Source organism: Protopterus annectens, chromosome 11.part0 (genome assembly GCF_019279795.1).
Source record: "Protopterus annectens isolate FY-2018-M chromosome 11.part0, PAN1.0, whole genome shotgun sequence".
NCBI classification, from domain to species: domain Eukaryota; kingdom Metazoa; phylum Chordata; order Ceratodontiformes; family Protopteridae; genus Protopterus; species Protopterus annectens.
Window position 1 is genome coordinate 187,412,121 of NC_056745.1, and position 23,746 is coordinate 187,435,866.

Sequence of the window (23,746 nt, forward strand, 5' to 3'; positions counted from 1 at the left end):
ACTTGTGACTAGAAACTTGTTATAGTCTTGCCTTTAGGCAGTTATCACGGATTTGACAATTTTGACTAAAAACTTGTGGTAGACTTGTTTTTAGCTATTATCAAACAGACTCTTATTCCCGGATTTGACACTATTACTGGATTGGACTTTTTACTGGACTGGACTGTCTTTTCATTTCTCAATATGTCTGAAAAGATGAAATCTGGCTTTAAACGTTGTCAGTGTGGCCAAAAAATGTCGGTCACAGACAACCACAGTTCCTGTGTCTACTGTCTTGGCCCTCTCCACTTACAAGAGGACTGCTCTATTTGTCACTCTTTTAGTGGGAGGGTCATGACAGATAGGCGCAGGAAACTGATGGATAGAGGATTGCTGAAACCCTCTTTCCAGGAGGCTCTGGATGCTTCAGACCAGGCATCCAAGTCTTCGAAGGGGTCGAAGGCGTCGGAGCCAAAGTCATCGGCTCCGAGCTCTTCGAGTCTAGTTAGATCACCGGTTCCACAGACTTCCGGCCGAGTGTTCAACTGTTGGCAGTTCCCGAGCCTCGAGTCTTGGAACCGGTGACGGAGCTCCCTCCACCGACTCTGTTGAGGTCGGCTCCGTCTTCGATCCCTTCGACTCGTTCTTCTAGAGCCCTTTCCGACACCGACGTGGACCGTGTGGTGCAGAAACTTATGGAGCATACGGCCCTGTCCAAGCTTATTTCGGTCTCCTCTCAGTTGATGTCGAGACTTGAAGGCCTGCCACTATCTCCATCTGTTCCTCCTCCGAGACCTGTTCAGTCTTCGAGCCGGAAGAAGCTGACCTGATGATTGTGGAGCCCTCGGTGCCAGAACCGTCTTTTCTCGGTCGGCACCGTTACCTCGACTCCATCCGATCCGGTACCGGAGTCTCGGGCCGAAGATCTGTCCTTGGTTCCGGGACCGAGAGTCGGACCAATGTTTCGGTTCCGACTCTCCCTCTCGGGCCTCGCACGGATCGATTCGGTTCCGTCCTCGGGTCGGTGCCTTGCTCCTGTTTCGGGATTCTTCCCATTTCTTCGAACCGGGAGATACCTCGACTCGGGACCCGGGGCCTTCGACCTCATGAGGAAGGTGTTGTCTACCCAGACAACCACATCAGCAGGTACAGCTTCTCCTCCCCAAAGGACCGTTATCCTCCTCTGCACCCACGGCCACGCCCAAGCGCGGGCACCAGTGTCTCAGCCACCCCTGGAGGGTGCCCCTCTTCCTCGGAGGCTTCTTCGGATGCTCCCCACGAAGAAGTTCCTAGGAAAAGACTGTGTAAGAGGAGACATTTGGATTCTCCACAAGAATCCTTGACATCTGATACTGACTTAGATGAGTCAGAAGGGTCCCCTAAGTCACCTTCAGAGGATGTCTCTTTTCTGACATCTTGGAGATCCTTAAACAGAGAGGTGACTGGCAAGCCCTCCCCTTCTGAGGATGAGTCAGTTTTGCTGAAGGCATTTGGTGCCCGCCCTTCCTCCTCCTGGGTCACTCCGCCTTTGATGAGTTAATGGAATTAATTGCTCAAGGGCGTGGGAGACTCCTGACACGGTGGAACCAGTCCCTAGGAAGCCAAATAAGTACATCACGGCACCACAGGACAAAGCTTACCTTACCAAAGGAGTTCCAGTAGACGCCATGGTGGTGGCAGCGCCACGAAAAGGAGATGTCGAGTCTTCCTCATCTGTCCATCCGCCTAACAAAGATTCTAGGACCATGGACAGATACGGGAAGCGCATTTTCAGTTCAGCGGCTTTCTATGCGTTCCCTGAACTATTTGACTCATTTTACACGCTTACAGAGGGATCTAGTCAAAGAGTTGGGAGATACCCTCCAGGGTGCTACAGATGCCGCTGTCTCAGAGAAAGTTACAGCGCATCTCAACACCCTTACGTCCATTGTGAACTCGTCCATGAGGCTGATATCCTATGCAGCCGAAGGATCGAGTAGGGCAGCGGCTTCAGCGATTGCTCTTCGTAGGCAATCCTGGATGCGCTTATGTTCGCTTGGAAGCCTTCAAGTCTTCCTTTACTAACGCCCCATTTGATGGAGCCACACTTTTTGGCCCTAAAGTAAAGAAGACCCTTACCCGGTGTGAACAGGAGGGAAAGACTCTGTCTGCTGTCGTAGTCCGTTTTCCACCCTTCCAGACCGTACCCCAAAGGGCAACGTGGTGGAAAATGTGGTTTCAAAACCCCAAGGATCTTTTCCAAACACACAGGGTGATGCCCCCTCTAGAGGCAGAGGGGGGGGCAGAGGTGGAAGACGCCACCCTGGCGGCAGAGGGGGTCCATAAAACCAAGGTGACAGGGATAACCTCCTGGCAAACCTTTTCAGCACTCCTGAGAGGAGGCCCGACTGTCCTGCTCTGGAGGCAGTCGGGGTCGCTAGCTTTATACCCTCAGGCCTGGCAAAACCTTTCTTCAGACAATTGGGTAAAAGCATTGTTACCAGAGGTTACAAAATCCCATTTCTATCCACCCCCATTCCAAAGAGAAACTCCCAGATGTACCACCCCATCTGCGAGACCCAGCAGCTACAGAAATTTCAAAGCTGCTAGAAAAGAGTCATCCAACCAGTCCCAGCGGACCAAATAGGATTCGGAACTTACTCAAGGTTCTTTTTAGTTCCAAAGAAAACAGGGGACTGGAGGCCGATTCTGGACCTAAGCCATCTCAACACCTTTGTCAAGACGCAACACTTCCGAATGGTCACGCTTCAGTCGCTTCTTCCATTGTTACAGAAGGGCGCCTGCATGTGCTCAATAGATCTGAAGGACGCATACTACCACATCAAAATGGCCAGGGCGTCCAGGGATCATTTGCGCTTCCGGCTGGGAGCCAGTCACTATCCGTTTCGAGCCCTGCCCTTTGGTCTGACCACAGCCCCAGGGTCTTCACCAAATGCATGGCAGTGGTAGCGTCTCATCTGAGGCGCCTAGGATTCCAAGTGTTTCCGTATCTGGACGACTGGCTCCTGTCTGCCACCACCAGGCGTCAACTGATACAAGCCAGGGATTACACCCTACAACTTTGTACACACCTTGGCATTTCAGTAAATTTCGAAAAATCGTTGCTACAGCCATCACAGCATATCTTATTCATAGGAGCGGATTTAGATACGCGTCAGTTAGTTCTAAAACTTCCTACAGAAAGAATAGTAGCACTTCAATTCAACATTTCCCTTCTGCTGTCGGCCAGAAAATCTCCGGCAAAAATTGTTCTGAAAGTTTTGGGTCTCATGGCAGCTTCTCTCATTGCTATACCATTGGGAAGACTGCACATGAGAGTGCTACAATGGCTTCTGTTTGCACAATGGTCATTCCAACAACTTCCACTGACACAAGAAATATTGATAACGAGAACATGCAAATCACACCTAATGTGGTGGTTACAGACTTGCAACCTATCCAGCGGAAGACCATTTGTGCTACCCGCACCTTCTGCTACGATAACCACGGACGCTTCCCTGATAGGGTGGGGGGGCATCTTTCAGGGACAGACAGTCCAAGGCGAATGGACCAATCTGGAGTACAATCTGCACATCAATGTTCTGGAGTTGAGGGCAGTGTTTTTGGCGTTGCAACACTTTGCTCCCCTTCTTCCTCCAGGGACCATTGCAGTTCAGACAGACAACATGTCCGTAGTCTGGTACATAAACAAGCAAGGGGGAACCAGGTCTTACCAACTATGCAGAGAGGCCATGAGAATTTGGCAATGGGCAGAGTCCACCGGTCGCTTTCTGATCGCAACGCACATCCCGGGTCATCCAACGTCATAGCCGACAGGCTGAGCAGGGCAATACTATTGCCTCACGAGTGGTCCCTCAAACAGTCAGTTGCTGGAAGGGTTTTTCGCCAATAGGGCCAGCCTACCTGCGATCTGTTTGCGTCTCCAATGAACGCCAAATGCAGGAGCTACTTTGCCCTATTACCCCTCCAGGGAAGTCCCCAGGGACGCTGGTGCACGATTGGCCCCGGGTCTCCTATATGCTTTTCCTCCATTTCCCCTGATTGCAAAGTTTCTACAGAAAGCAAACAACCTTCAGAGGACTATAATTCTCATTGCTCCGTTCTGGCCTCGTCAAATTTGGTTCCCTTTCTATTGCATCACCGCATTCGGGACCTTGGATGCTGGACCCAGAGCCAGATCTACTGACTCACTCGTCAGGAGTTCCTCACCCATCCCTGAATCTCTCCATCTAGCAGCTTGGCTGCTCCGCTTCCTTTAGCCAGGTCAATTCCCTTACATCGGCGGTTCAAGATATTTTGGTAGCTTCTCATAAAGTTTCCACTACAAAGACTTACACCAGTAAATGGAAACGTTTTGTCTTCTGGGCGGAGTCACATCAGTTGGACCCTGTTACAGCTCCGTTGAATAAGGTTTTAGAATTTCTGACTGAATTATTTCAGGAAGGAGCTTCCCCGGCTACCTTAAGAGTACAGCTAGCTGCCATTTCTAACTATCATGTAGAAGAAAGTGGTGCACCTATTATGGCTCACAGACTTTGTAAAGCCTTTTAAAAGGTTCCTTTCATATCAGACCACCAGTCAGAAGTCCGACATCACCGTGGAATTTAAACTTATTGCTCTCTAAATTGATGTTACCACCCTTTGAACCAGCTTCAAGTTGCACTTTGAAATTTTTGTCATGGAAAACATTATTTCTAGTGGCTATTACATCTGCTAGACGGGTGTCTGAGCTGCAGGCCCTTTCGGTCAAACATCCTTATTTAATTTTTCATTCTGACAGAGTATCCCACGCACTAATCCATCCTTTCTTCCCAAAGTTTGTTCTACTAGTAATATTAATCAGTCCATTGAATTACCCACCTTCTTTAAAAACCACTCTAATAAACTAGAGTATATGTTGCACAAACTGGACGTCCATAGACAACTCAGATTTTATTTAGATAGAACAAAAGATCACAGAAAATCTGATCAGCTATTTGTAGCTTTTGCTGACAGCAGAAAGGGTCTTGCAGTTACGAAACGAACTCTTTCGAAGTGGCTAACTGACTGTATCATTTATGTTTATGAAGATTCTGATCAAACATTACCAGCAAAACCCAGAGGACATTCTACCAGATCAATTTCTACATCTTTGGCTCATGCAGCTCGTTTACCTTTAGACACTATTTGTGCGGCTGCTACTTGGGCTAAACCACATACATTTATATCTCATTACAAAGTGGACAGGGTTTCTAGGGATAAGGCAACCTTTGGTTCCACTGTGCTCAAGAACGTTCTCCCTTGAGTTCCTCAGGATCATGGAGCTAGGGACGCTACCCATGTGTAAGAACAAAGGCGAGATTGAACACTCTCACATAAAGAAGTTATGTCCTTACCATAACGTTCCATGTGGAGTGTTCATCTCGCCTTGGTTATTACACTCCCACCCTTCCCACCCTTAGGAAGAACGTTCGATTTGGTGCCTGGTCTGGAGTATTCTCCTTCTGCTGTTGCAGTATTACTGTTACTGTCATACACTGGGTATGTTTGTATATATATGTTTTTTATGTATATAGTTGGCATGTGTGCGTGCTTTATGTCTGGTTTGCTTGCAAACTAGATCTGAGGTAAAGGCAGAGGGGGATTGTGGGTATTAGATGTCTTCGAGCTTCTTCTCGATGCAGAGCTTGCAGTCGGCCGGCACGGAGCCGAGGATCGGCTCCGAACCCATGTGTAATAACCAAGGCGAGATGAACACTCCACATGGAACGTTATGGTAAGGACATGACTTCTTTTTGCATGCAATCCTTCTCTTTTGGTAACAGAATTTGCAGTAATTCCACTGTGGACTTTCCCTTCCTATAGCAGATTGAATCAGATGTTTTGCTTGCACTTTGAAGAGCCATTCTTTTCTAAGGGTAACTGAACCCCATGAGAATGTTTTTTTTTTTATTTGAACTAAACTCTGGAAGAGAGCCATCTTTGTCAACATAGTAAGATCTCGATTCACAAAACCCAAGTTCGACTAGCTACTCATGCACCCACTGGAGCTGACATTGGGGGTGATGAAGCTTAATCTGCTTATCTGTCCATTGGGGTGTTCATTGCAGACACAAGTTAGGAGGGCAGCTTATGGAACTAGTCACCAAGTAGATGAGAGTGATCTCCCTTTGCAATGCACATCCCTGTGTCATCAGCCCAGCACATCAGAAGAGACAGAGCTACAGCACAAAATTTAACTTGGGGGCCTGTATGTGCAGCAGAGGTATCTCTCTCAGATCTACTTCTTACCCTCATAACCAGACTTTAGATACCTTGGACTAGTAAAGGATTAAGAAATACCAGTTGAACCACTAATATGATGTCGTATTGGGGGATGATGTAATGTTGGGTGGAGTTTCAACTTAAGGGGTACTGTACTGGCACAGAAGACCAACCCACTGAAAAACTGAATGCCAAGAAATGAGTAATAGTACTTTTTGGGAAGTCGTCTTCCCCAGGAAACCTCATTGATAATGCACCCCCTAAGAATAGACCCAATTAGTCACTGATTTGGGGATGTTTGTAGACACTAACCTGACTTTTGGCAAACATGGGTCTAAGGTAATAAGGAAATCATTCTGCATTGCTCAAGTTATAAGCAGGAGTGTGGCATCTAGCTCTAGAGAAGTAATTGTGTTGTTATACTCTGCTGTCATCAGACCCATCATTGAGACCCGTACCTCTTTCATTTTTTTATCTGACCAGGCACATGCAGCAACTAGAACATCCACAGAGGCTCCTCACAAAAGCAGCACAGGGCGATAACATCTCCTATGTGGATCACCTCAAAGCCATATTTTTATAGTCTCTCTCTTACAGACTGAAATGTGATTTGTGTGGCATATAAGGCATCCCAGGATCTCACTCAAGTTGACCTCCTGCACATCTGCAAAACAATAGCATCAGTCAGAGCTACCTAATCTGGGGACTTTAACTTTTCTTGTGACATAAATAGGACATGTTGGACGGACAGGTTTGTGTCTCAGGGAATAACCCTTCTCTTGAACAAGTTTCCCATCCATGTGAAGCAAGTTCTTCCCTGACCCTCTTAAGTGTAGCTTGGATCAGTGGATGGGAAATCGGAAAACAACCCTAGTCTGTCACTTTTATGTCTCTAATGGATAGAAATGACCTGTAAATATCACACATGCCCTAGCTTACACGGGTCCACTTCTTAATTTCGAAAGTCCACAATCTCGACTTTCAAAATATCGAACCCAGAATGTCAAGATTGTGGAATCTCGAAAGTAAGAAAAAAAAAGACGAGACATGAAAAAATGTTTTTTGCAGGGGGGAAAGCCCCCCCTGCATCCCCCACACCTCCTGCAGCTTTAATATACTAACTCCTAGATCACGTTACAGTGAAGAAAATGGTAATGTTCCCATTCCACACTATATAGCGATCTCCATTACCGTTCTCTGCACTGTACCGCAATCTCAGAGTTAGTATATTTAAGTTGCAGGGGGTGCAGGGGGGCTTCCCCCCCTGCAAAAATATATTTTTTATGTCTATTTTTATTTTTTCTTAATTTCGAGATTCCACAATCTCGACATTCTTGGTTCGGTATTTTGAAAGTTGAGATTCTGGACATTCGAAGTAAGAAGTGGACCCAGCTTACACATACCCCTAAAAATAACCTCTAGGACACCAAACTTGGATACATTTGGGATGCATGGTTAGACTTAAAAAGGCCCTTGTGGCCATTAGCCTTGTATATGCCTAACCTATAAGATAGATAAGTTGGATAAAACCCAAACTTTTAGTGTTATAGTGACCACCTCTGGAAGAGAATCTTACTTGCAGGTGTAATTTCCAAAAAATGATTGATTTCCTGAACTAATTTACATTTCTTAACTTTTTTGTAACTGAAATGTGAGATGCTAACAAAACTGTGAGCATTTCTTGTAATAAAGACGCAAGAAAGTAGCACCTTTGAAACAATTATGTGTGACTTGTAGAATTTTAAAGTAACAATCATAGCTGGTTATGTGAGTTGTGCTGTAATTGGACTACAAGGATGTTGCCTGAATGGTTCAAGGGATGCTAAAGTTAATAAATAATGCGCAGTTTACTCCCCTAGCATTAATTAGTGTTCTCCTGTACTCCGGCCATTTTTTGTTCCTGTGTTAATGCTGTTAGATGTAAACTATTTAAAAAAATTTGTTTTGGTGTACATACAAATGTAATCTTGAGTATTTTTGTTTGAGTTAAGATGTACTGAATTTTACATCATTTTTATATCTGCCAAGCGACATATTTGTAAACATACACATCTTGGTTTAGTCTGAAACCTACTTTATATATTGTCATACTGGACATCAGTGAAATTGTCGTGGTTTTACCATTTTAGAGAATTGTATGCTGCTTTGTTTAATCCTAAGTGTCATCTGTGTCTGTGTCATAAGTGTGGCAGTTTAAATCTGTGGCTGTTCCATCTTCTAGATGACATCCATGGAGAAAGTGGAATGATTTGCATTGTGTCTTGAGTATTTGATTGTGATGCCAGTAACTGCACCATAGAACAAATCAGTCTTGTTTTTAAACTCTTGTTCCCTTATATTCCTTCCAATGAATCTCTGGCCGGTTGTAGTGTAAAACTTTCAATGGACAGACAGAGTCAAATTATGTTTTCACATTTCAAACGTTTTGTATTTTTGTAACCATAGGGGTTACTAAAGATATGTAAACAACAAATTCTTCAGGACACTATAGTGGTAAGTATTCTTTAGGCTCAAGGTCTTAAACTGGATTTTATAAGTCACATAAACATGGTAACTAAGTTTGAAATATTTTGTAAACAACTTACAGTTTCTCATTCTAGTTACACAGTGTCAGTTGTTGACATATTTAGAAAACATTAAATTTATAGCAATAAAAATATTATGTGAGCAACGATTAATATCTCTTTACATGTACTAGACAAAGGTCAACCATCAAAACAGTTGAGCTTGCCCTTGTGTAAGGTTTAAGGTGAAATATTTTAATTTGTATGTAGCATGCAAATGTGAATGATCAATATTTAACATCAAGGCATTGGTAAGATATAACTGTAGAGGCACCTAGAGGCATTCCTTGGCCAAAATGATTTAAAACATTTTACTGAATGTAGTACATGTAGTGGACAGGTGGCTTAGACTGTGAGGTTAATTTTGCATCTAATTTAGAAGTATACAACTGCACATTCCTGATTTTTTTTTTTTTTTTTTTTTTTTAATGATGGAGTAAGTTGACTTCTTACATATATTTGCTAAGCAGGATGTGGTGCATGGCTTGACATTCTTTTGTATACAAAAGAGAGGTACCGCAGTTTTAAGTACATGAATTTGGTATAAGTAAGGAAAAGACAATATAAATGTATTGATGTAAAAGTGGTATAACTTATTCAGTTTTTTTTTTTTTTTTTTTTTTGGCAAAGAAGTGTTTATTTTTTCCTGTTGTGGATACATTTCACATAGGGCGCAAATCAGGCAAAAAGTATCCTGTATATTTTTGTTCAACTATACTTTCATGTAGTACAGTGAGAATCTTTTTATTTATGATATTCATTTTGTGGAACAAGTTCACATTGTAGTTTTGTATTTGTAAAATGGTGGTTGAAAATGTTTTGTCGCTGGTTTCATTAAGCTGCACAATATTTTATTTATGAATTCTTCTACAGTTGCTTTGCTTCTTGTTTCCATGGTTTGATTCCTTTCTGGAAGGGTAAGAATTTTTTTCATGGAGAAACTTGGCTGCTTGATTGACTTATTAACAAGATTCACAGTATAATTCTGTGCAGTGTCGTAGAATATCATGAATGCATTACAATTCTGGTTTGTGACAGGTAATTGCATACGTGACTGCTTTCTTTGAGGAACAGCAGGGGTGAAAGTTACTTCTGGGATTTGAAATCTAATTACTTAAGTTATTCCATACAGTTTTTAGTGGTTCATTGAAAACTGTGAAGTGATTGTTCAACACTCCTTTCCTTTGAGATACCCAGCCGCTTTGCCCAGTTGATGCTAAGGGGTGCACCATTACAATGAAAGGCAGATCCATGTATAGCATTAATCTTTCTCCTGCATAGTCACTGCAGTACATATGAGGTTTGTGCAGTTTAAGTATACAGTTTGTAAGTTGTGAAAGGTGTACAAGAGATGGAGAGAATCCAGATCAGCATACCTGGAGTGGTATTGGGGAACAGGTCATCATCTAATGCTTATCACTGTGAATTCTGCTGTAAAAAGTATTTGGGGATGGTCGTAGTGAACATTTCCTCTTTAAGCCCTGAGTTATTTGCATCAACCAATGTGTATTTATCTTTAGGTAGAGCATAATTTGCTTGCAAAATAAGTAAATATCTTGTATACATTGTTTGATAGAAGACTATCAATGCAGAGTTTGATTAGGCTGTCGAATGCACTTCAAAATAGAAGTTAACTGAACATCGGGATATAGCTGAGCTTCATATTAACTTTCTATTGCTATGGTTTTGAATAGCATAGTTTATTTATTTATTTATTTATTCATTTATTTCCAGTTTGATGACTGGAGAGGTCCACTGGGCTCAGAGCCTGTTTTCAGTGGAGGCCTGGGGAGAAAAGCTCCAATAATACATAGTATAATTATCTCCAGTTTTTCACTGATATTTCTTGTCTTTTTGCTCCTTACAGTCAAATGTCCAACTTGATGAATCAAGCAAGGTTGAAGGTTCTGAAGGCCAGGGATGATCTAATTTTGGTGAGCAAGCAAATGACCTTTAATATTCCATTTAACTGTTTCTGTAATTCTTTGGCTGAATATTCTTTATTTCCAGTAATGTAGCCTAAATGGCTGTTGTCATTTTAATCAAAGATTCAAAATGAAGGTGACATCTTTTTGCATATGTTACATGTGCACAGGCAGCTATGATACTGTATCAGGAAAACCCATGAGTTCAAGAAAACGGATTAATTTTCATCTAATTTAAGAAAAGCAAAGCGGGCATGTCTGTTGGTCAACAAACATTATCAAAATGCCAGCACCACTGTGTTTTATACTGCTGTGATTGAGTGTAACATGTCATTGCAAAAATTGTTAGCCTTGGCAACTTATTTTGGAAATGCTTCTGTACAAGATATTTTTGAAGCTATCACTTAAGACTACCATCTCCACCATTATCAAACATTCCAAGTTCAACACACCCTAGAAACAGCACAAGTTTTGGCACAGCTGTCCTTAAGGGGATCCTGTTAACTGTGCAGCTCCCACAAGTATCAATTCTACCAAAATGTTGCATTTTACCAGTACAGTGACCTTTCCATAATAGGTTCATAGGTTGATACTAGGCTATCGGCCCTAGGGCCTATACAAGCCTAGCCATAACAATTCCCTGGCTATTTCTTCCACACTATTTACTTCCCTGAACCCCTGTCTAGCAGGGCGACTGACATGATACCCGGGGTGAATTTTCTTTCTTACATCCAATCATCAAGGTTCCTTTTGAAGAGGGCCAAAGAGGCGCTCTGCTTGACATGTATGGGCAGTCTATTCCAGAGTCTGGGGAGTCTCTGGGTCAGGAACCTATCCCTCCAGCATGTTTTGTTTGTTGTGATGACCAGGCTTAGATCCCAGGAGCGTATGTCACTGAGGGATTGGGATTTCTTTAAGTATAGCATGTCCAACAGCTCTGGGTTTGACATGGCCTTGTATGTAAAGCAAGGATCGCCTCAGAGTAGATGATATGCGACAGAGTGTAGCTGGAGTTCTTTAAGGCAGTCAGCATAGGGCATCTGCTTTAGGCCTGTGATTCTTTTAATGAGGTATTTCTGTGGCCTTTCCAGTTGTTGCATATGTCTTGAGAGGTACATACCAAATGGGGCATTGTATTCTATAATGGGTCTAATGAGGGATGAGTACAGTGGGACAATTACCTCCTTTTTTCTGGATGAAAAGCCCTTGGTGATGAGGTGTACCACATAGAAGGATTTCCTGACTGTTGTGGCGATGTGGTTATTGAAGGTGAGACCACTGTCCACCTGTGTCCCCAAGTCTCTTATCACACTTTCGGTGTTTAGTGTACTGCTACCTATGTGGTAATTCATGGGTACATGTTTTTTCCCAAAGGGGAGAACTATACATTTCTTGACATTGAGCTTGAGCCCACGGCTCTGGCACCAAGCATCTGTTTCTGTAAAGCCCTTTTGTGGAGTATCCACATCATTTGGGGATTCAAGAATAGCTCCCAGTTTGCAGTCATCTGCAAGCTTTGTTAGCCAGAGTCCCTTAGTGTTGGCCTGTACTTCAGAGAAATAGATGCCAAACAGAAGAGGTCCCAGGACTGAACCCTGAGGTACTCCATTTGTCACTTGTTTGGAGCTGGATTTGGAGTCGGCTACTTTTACAGTGTGGGTTCTGTCAGTAAGCCAGTTGGCAACCCATCGAGTGACGTAGGGATTAATGCCCAGCTTAGTAAGTTTATCTATGATTCCAGAGTGGGGGATGGTGTCAAAGGTCTTGGCGAGGTCTAAGATGGGCTGTATGGAGCCTTACCCTCATCCACTGCGCTGGAGACTTTGAAGAAGTCAGTCAGGTTCAGGAGACAAGATCGGCCCTTCACAAACCCAAACTGGGTGAGGTCCAGTGTTTTAAGGTTGCCAATGTCTTTGTTTATAAGTTCCATGATAATAAGTTCCATGGCCTTGCAGATCAGGCTCGTCAGACTGATGGGACGGTAGTTCCCGGGATCCAAGGTGGATCCCCCCTTGTAGAGTTGGATAACTGTAGCTGTGCGCCACTCAGTGGGCACGAGCCAGAGGTGAGGGTATGATTAAACATGACACTTGGGTGAGGTGCCAGTTCATTTTGTAGTTCATGTAGTACACAGCCCGGGATGTCATCTGGTCCCATGGATGCTGTGTTCTTAGATTTGGAGAGTGCGTTTTTTACCTGTGTGGCCGTTATTAATGGAATTTGGCAATCTTCCAGTGTTGAGATGGGCCATTTAGTGGGTGAGAGGGGGGTGAATTTGGCACTGAATCTATCTGCCAGGATATTGGCAATATCCTTGGGATCAGTGTATTTAATGCCATTCTGTTGTAGCTCAGAGCAGATCTGAGCTTTGCCATTTAGATTCTTGACATAGTTATATAATGCCTTGTGGTTGTCTTTGGAATCTTTGGCGATTTCTATTTTTGTAACTAGCTTTGGAGGATTTTATGAGGGATCTCAGCTTCTTGCTAAGGCTGGTAAGGGAGTTTTTTGCATCCTGGGATTTTCCTCTTTTCTGCAACAGTTTCTTCCTTTTGTTGTAAAGTTTGTTTATGGCAGTGGACCACCAGATTGGCTTCCTTTTTTTGGAGGAGAGCATCTTGGTTCTATTTGGGATGGCACGATTCATGCATGAGTGGATGTGCTCGTACAGTGCCTTAGTGTAGGACTCAGCAGTCGAACTTTCAGTTCCCGCCTGCATGGGTGTCCTGAAGTTTGTAACTTCTGACTTGAGTATCATGAAGTTGGCTTTGGAGAAGTTTTTAATGGAGCTTTCCTTACTGGGGGGTGGGATGTGGATGTTAAGGGTGATTAACTTATGATCTGATCCGAGGCTATTATTGAACAAGGTGCTTAAGTGGGGAGCCAGTTCATACTGAAGTTCGTGTAAAACGCAGCCTGGGATGTTGTCCGGTCCCATGGATGCTGTGTTTTTGGCTTTAGAGAGTGCAGCTTTTACCTGCGTAGTTGGGATTACAGGGACTCTGCATTCTTCCTGTATAGATATGGGCCCTTTAGGGGGTGAGAGGGGGGTAAAGTTAGCACTAAACCTATCTGCCAGCATGTTGGCAATATCAGTTGGTTCTGTAATTTTCGTGCCTTTGTGCTATAACTCAGAGCAGATCTGGGTGTTGCCATTAAGATTCTTGACATAGCTGTAGAATGCTTTGTGGTTGTCCTTGGAATTGGTGTCGATTTTGTTTTCGTAGCTAGCTTTGGAGGATCTTATAAGGGATTTCAGCTTCTTACTGAGGCTGACCAGGGAGCTCCTCCACTCATGGAATTTTACACTCTTTTGCAACAGTTTCTTCTTTCTTTTGTACAGTTTGTTTATGGCAGGCGACCACCAGATTGGCTTCCTTTTTTTAGAGGATAGCGTCTTGGTTCCGTTTGGGATAGCATGATCCATGCACTCGTGTAAGTGCTTATAGAGTGCATTTGTGTAGGATTCAGCAGTTGTAACTGTATTGTCCATCTGCATGGGTGAAGTTCACCACTTCTGTCTTAAGAAGCATGAAGTTGGCTTTGGAGAAACTTTTTACTGTGGTTTCCTTAATGGGGGGTGGGGGTGTGGGTAGGATGTGGATATCAAGTGTGATTGGCTTATGGCCGGATCGGACCAACGAGGAGTTGACTTCAGGTGTGGAACACCAGTCACTCATGTTGGTAATGATTAGGTCTAGGATATTGTTGCCCCTGTTGGGGGTGTGGATAAGTTGATCTAGGGCATTGGAGTTTATGAATTCCAGAAAGCATTGAGCTAAGGAGTTTGTACACGAGTAATTTTCCCAGTTAGTGGTGGGGTAGTTGAAGTTGCCCATTATTAGGGTGTTTGGTTGAACCCTAATATTTTCCAGTACATCAAGAAAAGAGGAATAGGAATCTTGGGGCATGGTGGGGGATCTATAGCAAGCTACAATTTGGATTGCAGTTTTGCCCAGAGTTAGTTGCACTTGGATAACCTCGGATGTATTATGCTGAGCAACTAGCCTGGAGGTGTGGATATCCTTAATGAATATGGACACACCTCCGCCTTTGGTGTTTCGGTCCAGGTTACATGGCTGAAAAAGTGTGGTATGAGTTATACCCTGGTAGTGCAGGGGTGCTCTCTGGAGCCTTGAACCAGGTCTCAGTCACTGCACAGATATCGATGTTCTCCATTTTAAGGAGTGCCTCGAGTGAGTGCATTTTGAGATTTAGACTTCTAGCATTGAGTAGCATTACCCTCAGTTTTTGCTTGCCTGTTCCTGTTATAGTAGTGAATTTATTTGAACCGTGCCTAAAAAAGGCACTATAGGGGTAGCAAGAGCCTTAGCCAGTATCTGGAATCCCAGGGGCATCAGGTGCAGGCCATCTGTGGCAAAGCTTTGTGGTCTGTCGACCATGTCATCCCAAGCAGACAGATGCTGGATCCCCGTAGAATGACACCAGAAGCTTAGCCAATTGTTGAAGTCAATCATTTTGTCCTTGTACTGCGGTATCATTCTGGGCGATGGCAGAATGCTACTCAGGGCTAGGGTCATACTTGCCTGGGCTACAAGATCGGAGAGCTCTTCCATGTCTTTTTTCATGTAGTCCAGGGAGGTACATCTCAGGTCATTCACACCAACATGGACAATGACAGAGTCATATTTGTACTTGTTGTGGAGTGACCTGAGTTCGTGGGTTATGTGGTGGATCCTGGCAACCGACAGGCAGCTGACAGTAACCTTCTCCTTGTTTAGCCTGGTGAGTGGGACATCAGTGTGCCACTCTTTACTTACTATTAAATGAGTTATTCAGGCTTTGCTGTACACTTTTGAGGTTTCATTGTCAGCTTAATCTATGGAGCAGCTACTAGTCTCCAAGGCTTTACCTTCTCCTTTTCTCAGGAAAACAAATTGTCAGGAAGTGTTTGGGTGTCTGGCTGGCTCCTGTTGTGCTTCTGCCATTGGAAGGTGACTGTTGCGGCAACTCTGCAACTCTTTGTTCTTCAGACTGCTTATCATTGCCTGCATGTATTGACAACACACGAGTTATTAGAATGTATAAAGAATATTACTTGGAGCGGTAACCATCACTGTGTAACAGTTGATGTTAAGTTGTCTATCTCGCCTTCATTCTTGCTGGATGGGTTCGGAGCCGACCTCGGCTCCGACTCGGCCACTCTAAAAACTCGAGAGTTGGTTCCACCGGCTCGAGGCTCACCTTATATCCCACAATGCTAGGCGGTATTACCTCGGATCTCGTTTGCCGCTACAGCTATCGAGACGTGTTGCTTCACCGGCTTCGGGTTAGTGTAGGAAATAGTTTAAAAAGTTGTTTAAAAACCCTTTAATTTAGTTTTCCATACAGTTTCCCCTTACCTTAAAGGTCTTTGATCCCTTTCTTCTAGTTCTTAACCTTTCTTTACCTTAAGAACTTATATGTTCTTCCCTTAGGCCTTCGGGCCCTCCCATCCCCTTGGAGTGTATGTGTTTTCGGTAGGGACTTTAATAATACTAAATAGCTAAATTATTTAGTTTAAGTTTTCTGTTTTTAGTGTATAGTGTAATCGGTGTGTTTGTGTTTGTGTGTGGTTACACTTGTTCCTTGATATGTCCAAGGATTCGAAGGTCTCAGGCTTCAAGAAGTGTGACTCGTGCTGTCAGAAAATGTCTCTGACAGACGGTCACACTTCTTGTGTGTACTGCCTGGGACCTTTACACCTGCAGGACTCTTGTGCTGTATGCCATGGCTTCAGCCCTAGAGTCCTGCAGGAAAGAAAGAACAAGCTTATTTTAAGGGGCTTGCTTAAGCCTGAGGGTCCCCCGACTGCTTCTTCGGGTAAACCCTCTAAGGCTCCTAGGTCTTCGACTCCAGCTACTGAGTCGACGCCTAAGACATCGAAGTCTACTACAACATCGGCTCCGGCTGGAGCCGATGAGACTCGAACTGCTACTTCTGTGGTTCCCTCGGCTCCGGCTGGAGCCGAGGCATTGGAAATTTCTGAGTCAGCTCCGATCAGACCATCGGGACCGACATCTAGAAAGAGGCCCAGGTCACCGTCCCTTGGCTCCGTTCATTCGGCTCCAGCATCTCCCTTGCTGTCTGAATGGAGCCATACATCTCACTCCTCTAGATCATCGAGGCTTTCTGATCATGACCTTCAGAGGGTAGTGAGTCGACTTCTTAAGTCCAAGGCACTGGCCCAAATGTTTCAGAGCCCGACTCATCAGTCGATGCTTAACCCTATCCCTCAAAATGTTCCTCCTCCGACTTCTTTGAGCTCGGAGCCGGGGCATTTCGGAACCGAGACTGTGGTAGCGTTGGAACCGATACAATTGTCTTCGGTTCCGTCGTCGGCTCCGATTTCTTCCTTGGAAGAATCTCGGCGCCGGACTTCCCTCGTCGGCTCAGAGGGGGTGAGTGGCATCGGACCCTTGTCCGACCCCGCTCTCCCTCTCGGCGCTTCGGCGCTGGTGAGTTCGGCTCTGACATCGGCCTCAGAGCCATCGCTGTCGGTGCCAAGGGAGGTTTTCAGCTTTTCGGAGCGGGGACCTTTGGCTCTGCCTGACAGAGGTGCCTTCGAGGTCATGCGGAGTGTGTTGGAACCCGGTTCAACACCACAGTCGGCTCCGTCTGTCCCTCCCTCTTCGGTGCCTCAGGTTATGTCTGCTCACTCCCTCATCCCAGACCGCAGAGAGCCAGCTCCTCAAGAATCCCCTGTGGGGATCTCATCCTCTTCCGAGCCTCTCCTGAATTGGCAGGGGAGCCCCCTAGGAAGAGAAAGTGCAAGAGGAAGCACATAGACTCACCTGAGTCTGTCACCTCTGACATGGATTTAGAGGATTCCGAGGGTTCCCCCCGTTCCCCTTCTGAAGATGTCTCTTTTGCGGACATTCTAGAGATCCTGTAACAGAGGGGAAATTGGCCAGCCCTTAACCCCTCGGAGGATGAATCTGTGTATCTTGAGGCGTTTGGCTCTCGCCCTTCCACCTCCTGGGTGTCCCCTTGACCCCCTCATGCAGGTGGTAGCTAAAAGGCTTGGACGGCTCCTGACTCTGTGGACCCCACCCCAGGAGACCTTCAAAGTTTATCACAGCACCAGCAGATAAGCAATTTCTGACTAAGGGAGTTTCTGTGGATGCTATGGTGGTAGCTGCCGCCACTAAGAAGGAGCTAGCTGATCCTTCGGTGCCTGTCCATCCTCCTAACAAGGAATCTAGGTCTATGGACAGGTACGGGAAGCAGATGTTTTTGTCAGCGACCTTTGCTATGCGTTCGCTGAACTACCTCTGTCATTTCACTCGTCTTCAAAGAGACTTGATCAAGGAAGCGAGTGAGATGTTAAAGGATCCTACAGCTGCGGGTTTTCAGGACAAGATGAACGCTCAGCTGGCTACCCTAAATTCTATAGCTAACTCCTCCATGCGCCTCCTCTCATATGCGGCTGATGGAGCGAGCAGAGCCGCAGGGACAAGTGTGGCCTTACGCCGGCATGCCTGGATGCGGCTATGCAATTTTGCGGACCCCTTTAAAACGTCGTTCACTAATTCGCCGTTTGATGGATCATCCCTCTTTGGTTCTCAAGTGTAAGAAACCTTGACGAGGTGCGAGACGGATGGCAAAACTCTTTCTGCCGGAGTCCGTTTTCTACTCCTTCTAGGCCTTACCCCAAAGGCCAGAAAAGTGGAAAAATGTGGTTCCGCAAACAATCTCAAGGGACTTTGCCTGACGACAGAGTCGGTTCCCTCCAGAGGCAGAGGGGAACAATAATGGTAGACATCGCCCTAGAGGCAGGGGGGGTCCGCAGAACCAGGGCAATCGAGAAACCTTTTCCGATAAGCCCTTCCAGCATCCCTGAGGTGTTGCCCGACTGTCCACCTTCGGAGGCAGTCGGGGGAAGTTTGTCACTGTACCCAGAAGCCTGGCGATCCCTAACTCAAGACAAGTGGGTACAGTCCATCATTTCCGAAGGCTATTCCATTCCGTTCTTTCAGATTCCAAATCAATCAAAAAATCCTTCCAGATGTTCCACCCGCTCAAAGGGATCAAGCAGCGTTGGAAATATCAAAGTTGCTTGCAAAAAGAGCCATTCAGCCAGTGCCAGCAGACCAGCAAGGATCCGGAATCTACTCCAAGTTATTTTTGGTTCCAAAGAAAACAGGGGACTGGAGACCCATTTTGGATCTCAGTATCTTGAACAAGTCGGTCAAGAAAACAAGATTTCGGATGGTCACGCTACAATCCATCCTACCCCTATTGGGAAAGGAAAACTGGATGTGCTCTATAGACCTCCAGGATGCGTACTATCATATAAAAATGAACAGACGCTCCAGGAGATTCCTCCGCTTCAGGCTGGGAACCAGTCACTTTCAATTCAGAGCCCTGCCCTTTGGACTCACCACTGCCCCGGTGTTTACCAAATGCATGGCAGTGGTAGCTTCTCACCTGAGACGTCAAGGATTCCAGGTGTTTCCATACTTAAGACGACTGGCTCCTCACAGCTCCTACCAAGCATCTTCTTCTAGTTGCCAGAGACTACACATTTCGCATTTGTCAAAAGTTAGGTATCTCAATAAATTGCGAAAAGTCTGTTTTGTCGCCTTGTCGTGCTATTACCTTCATAGGCGCAAATCTAGACACAGTCAACATGTCTGCGAGACTCACAGACCAAAGAATAGCAGACAAACACAAACTGGTCTCCCTTCTCTTCCACAGCAACAGAGTCAAAGTCAGATTAGTTCTGAAAGTACTGGGGATTATGGCGGCTGCTATCCCTCTACTTCTATTAGCCAGATTTCACATGAGAATCCTTCAATGGATGCTCTTCACACAATGGTCGTACCAGCAACTTCCGATGTCCCACACCATTGTGATTACGCAAGCATGCAAGAATCCTCTTCTTTGGTGGATTTCTTCCCCCCAGCTCTTCCTGGGAAGACCCTTTGTCCCTCCCCCTCCGGTTGCTACTCTGACAACGGACGCCTCCCTGATCGGGTGGGGGGGCATTATCAGGGCAGAACAGTCCAGGGCATATGGCAACCAGACGAACGCCACTTGCATATAAATGTTCTAGAGATGAGAGCAGTGCTTTTAGCGTTGCAAGCCCTTCAAGACTCTCTTCCCTTGGGAACGATAGCAATCCAGACGGACAACATGTCTGTAGTATGGTATATCAACAAACAAGGCGGAACCAGGTCCTACCCCCTATGTCGAGAAGCACTCAGACTGTGGCAATGGGCGATTTCTTCTCAGCGGTTTCTGATAACAACGCACATCCCCGGGAAGTCCAATCTTATCGCGGACAAGTTGAGCAGAGCTATCCTCATGCCTCACGAGTGGTCTCTGAAAGATTCTATTTTGCAGAAAATTTTTCTCAAGTGGGGTCAGCCTTGCTGCGACCTTTTTGCTACTCCCCAAAACAGCAAGTGCAGAGATTATTTCACCCTATTTCCGTTACCAGGCCAGCCCAGCAGAGACGCTCTAGTCCAGGTTTGGCCCCGGGGACTTCTGTATGCATTTCCTCCCTTCCCACTAATCTCTCAAGTGATACAGAAAGCTATCGCTCAGAAGGCCTCTTTGATCCTCATTGCTCCTTACTGGCCTTGACAGGTTTGGTTCCCCTTTCTACATCAATTTCTGTTGGAGCAACCTTGGCATCTAGACCTAGTTCCAGATCTTTTGATCCATCAGTCGGGTCAGTTACATCGCTCCCTCCCCTCTCTGAACCTCACTGCTTGGTTCCTCCAGTTCCAACCTTAGCCAGGCTTCCTCAAATATCTCACTCTGTTCGAGATATTTTGATAGCTTCCCATAAATCTTCCACTCGGAAGATTTATCTGAGTAAGTGGAAACGTTTCACCTATTGGGCTCAAGGAAGGGACATAGATCCTTTCACTGCTCCCATCCAAACAGTCCTTGATTTTCTAGCTGAACTTTTCCATGCAGGTTCATCTCCTTCTACTCTTAAAGTTCAATTGGCAGCTATATCTAACTTTCATGTGGGCATCTCAGATTCTGCCATGTCTCACAAGCTTTGCAAAGCGTTCTTGAAGGGAGTTGTTCTTCTTAAGCCTCCTATAAGAACTCTTCCTCCTTCTTGGGACCTTAATTTAGTTCTCACATCTTTGATTCTTCCCCCTTTTGAACCTGCAGCTTCTTGTTCAATGAAATTGCTATCCTGGAAGACTCTCTTTCTGATAGCCATTACTTCAGCTAGAAGGGTCTCAGGACTTCATGCACTCAGCAGTCGACCACCGTATCTGTTGTTTCATAAGGATAGAGTATCCTTACGGACCAATCCATCCTTCTTACCTAAAGTAGCCTCTGCGGCAAATCTAAATCAAGACATAGACCTCCCTGTGTTTTTTCCTAACTTTTCTAATAGGTCTGAACAAAAATTGCATTGGCTAGATGTTCATCGTCAATTAAGATATTATTTGGACAGGACCAAACAGATCAGAAAAAACGACCAGTTGTTTGTTTCTTATGCAGAAGGTAGAGAGGGCCTTGCAGTTTCGAAGGTATCACTCTCCAGATGGCTAACATCCCTGATTTCCTTTGTGTATGAAATTAGACACCAAAAGTTCCCTAACAAACCTAAGGCTCATTCGACTAGAGCTTTGGCTACCTCTATAGCTTTCCAAGACAGGCTGCCTATTGATACCATTTGTGCAGCAGCTACATGGGCTACTCCTCACACTTTCATTTCTCATTATAAGTTGGATCTAGCTTCTAGACATAGAGCTAATTTTGGTTCCACTGTTCTCAAGAGTCTGTTCCGATAGGCCACCCGGGACAAGGTGCTAGGGACGCGGTCCCATCCAGCAAGAATGAAGGCGAGATAGACAACTTAACATATAGAAGTTATGTTCTTACCATAACGTTCCATGTTAGTTGTCTTCTTCTCGCCTTCTTCAAGGCCCCACCCTCCTTCCTCCTAGCCTGGACAGACCTAGAGGAGTTTTTGTGACCTCTCTTTCTACCACCTCTATTATATATATGTATATGCTATACTATGCATATATTCCCTCATCAGGTTTCAGGTCACCTTATTCCTTTCCTTGTATAGAGATGGGTTTTTCCCTTTTCCAGTAGTTCTGGATTTATTATTGGCTGGGCCTAGCTTACAAACGAGATCTGAGGTAATACCGCCTAGCATTGTGGGATATAAGGGGAGCCTCGAGCCGGTGGAACCAACTCTCGAGCTTTTAGAGTGGCCGAGTCGGAGCCGAGGTCGGCTCCGAACCCATCCAGCAAGAAAGAAGGCGAGAAGAAGACAACTAACATGGAACGTTATGGTAAGAACATAACTTCTATATATCAAATCTTTGTATACTAATATTCAGCATAACTGGGGTTTGGAAGCAGTTTATAATCCTATTGGTAAACTACCTTCTACCTCATTCCTTATTTTGTTGTTGGAAATTTGTCTGACTTTCAATTATTTTTGTTTTAGAAAATTTTTTTTTTTTTTTTTTTTTTTTTTTTTTTTTTTTTTTGCAAATTAGAGGTACAGCAATGGTGGCATATGCCCCAACTTATGCAATCGTTTATATGGGGAATTTTGAAAGAAAAGTGCTATATTCCACGGATTTTTTTTTTTCTTGGAACAAGTAATTTTATATTAAAAATGTATTGATTTTTTTTTTAATGCAAGGGAGATGAGAATGAATTTGTTTAATGTTTTGAGGAATTTAACACAGTTTAATTAACAGTTTGAAATTCTACTATGAATTTAAGACATCTATTAAATTTTTGGACATTTTTTATGGGGATGGGGAGTCAAAAATCCAGTATCTACATTATGTTAAGGAAACAGCAGTTGACATTTTTTTGCATGTTTCTAGTATGCATTCACCACATTTGCTAGATTCTCTACTGTTTGGGGAAATGATGAGAATTAATATTAACACCTCTGAAGAAAAATTTAAGGAAGAATGTTTAATGGGGTTAATGGGAGATTGTTAGAACATGATTATTCTATGTAACAATTAACTAAAGCTAAAATGAAACTTATTAATAGTGGAGATACTGATAGAATAAGAAGAAATTGGGGCAACATTTTTAGGGGGGAGGATTCTAAGGGAATGGATAATGCTGAAAGAATATGTTTTGTAACCAAGTGTACGCCCTTTTCACCAACTGTGGAAAAGTAGATTGTTGGCATATGGTTTATTATGATGAAATGGTAGGTGCACTATTTCCGAAACACATTATATTTTCCTATAGAACATTTTATAATTTGAAAGAGGTAATTAGTTTTGAACAAAGGTCAAAAGTGGTGCTTTTAGATCAAAGAGGCATGTTTGCTTGTGGGCATTGTAAGGTTTGTCTTATGGTAAGAAATTTATCAAGGAGTAGAATTAATGAGAAAAACTTCACTTCTAGTGATAGATGTGGTTGTAAATCTTATGTGGTAGTTTATATAGTGCGATGTGCTTATATTAACCCTAGATGGTGTGTGAGTCAGCCTAAACGGAAAGTTAAAATTCTTATTTTAGAGGGTTTGGGTGATATCAGAAATGGGAATTTGAAAAATTCGATTGCTGAGTATTTTCATAAGGTACATCAAAGTTTGCTAGCATAGCCTTTTTTTCCTAAAGGAGTGATTTTGTTCATAAATTGAATTTGTTAGAGAGTAAGATGATATTAAATTTTAGAGCATTATTCCCAAGGGGGTTAAATCTTGAAATTAAATGTCCGTAGGTCCAGTATTTAAAGTAAATGTTTTTGTGTTTTATTATTATTAAATTTTGGTCTTAATGTATTTAAATAAATATAATTAGATAGTGTTTAAAAGTTAATTATTTAATTGAATGATTGATTTATTGGCATCTTGCCTGTATTTAAGACACACTGTGAAACTGGTGAATTGCCAAGGTACCAGATTAGTTGTGACTGAACAGTTTTTTTTTTTGTTTTGTTTCTTGTATTTACTTAAGCATTCAAACCACAAAGAACTATCATTTTCTTCTGCTTCTCTTGGTATATAACTTATAGTCACCGTAGACCAGGGGATAGTGATGTCCTCTGTGGCTGCAGGGATGCCCT

General features: G+C 44.0%; 1 protein-coding gene across 1 annotated transcript in view; it reads left to right on the forward strand.

Moving 5' to 3' along the window:
• The window catches only part of ATP6V1E1 (ATPase H+ transporting V1 subunit E1), a 403,891-nt gene that overhangs the window by 106,712 nt on the left and 273,433 nt on the right, over window positions 1-23,746 (forward strand). The window contains exon 4 of the mRNA XM_044087600.1: window positions 10,654-10,720. Within this exon, the coding sequence (XP_043943535.1) occupies window positions 10,654-10,720 (67 nt within the window). The remainder of the gene's footprint in view (window positions 1-10,653; window positions 10,721-23,746) is intronic.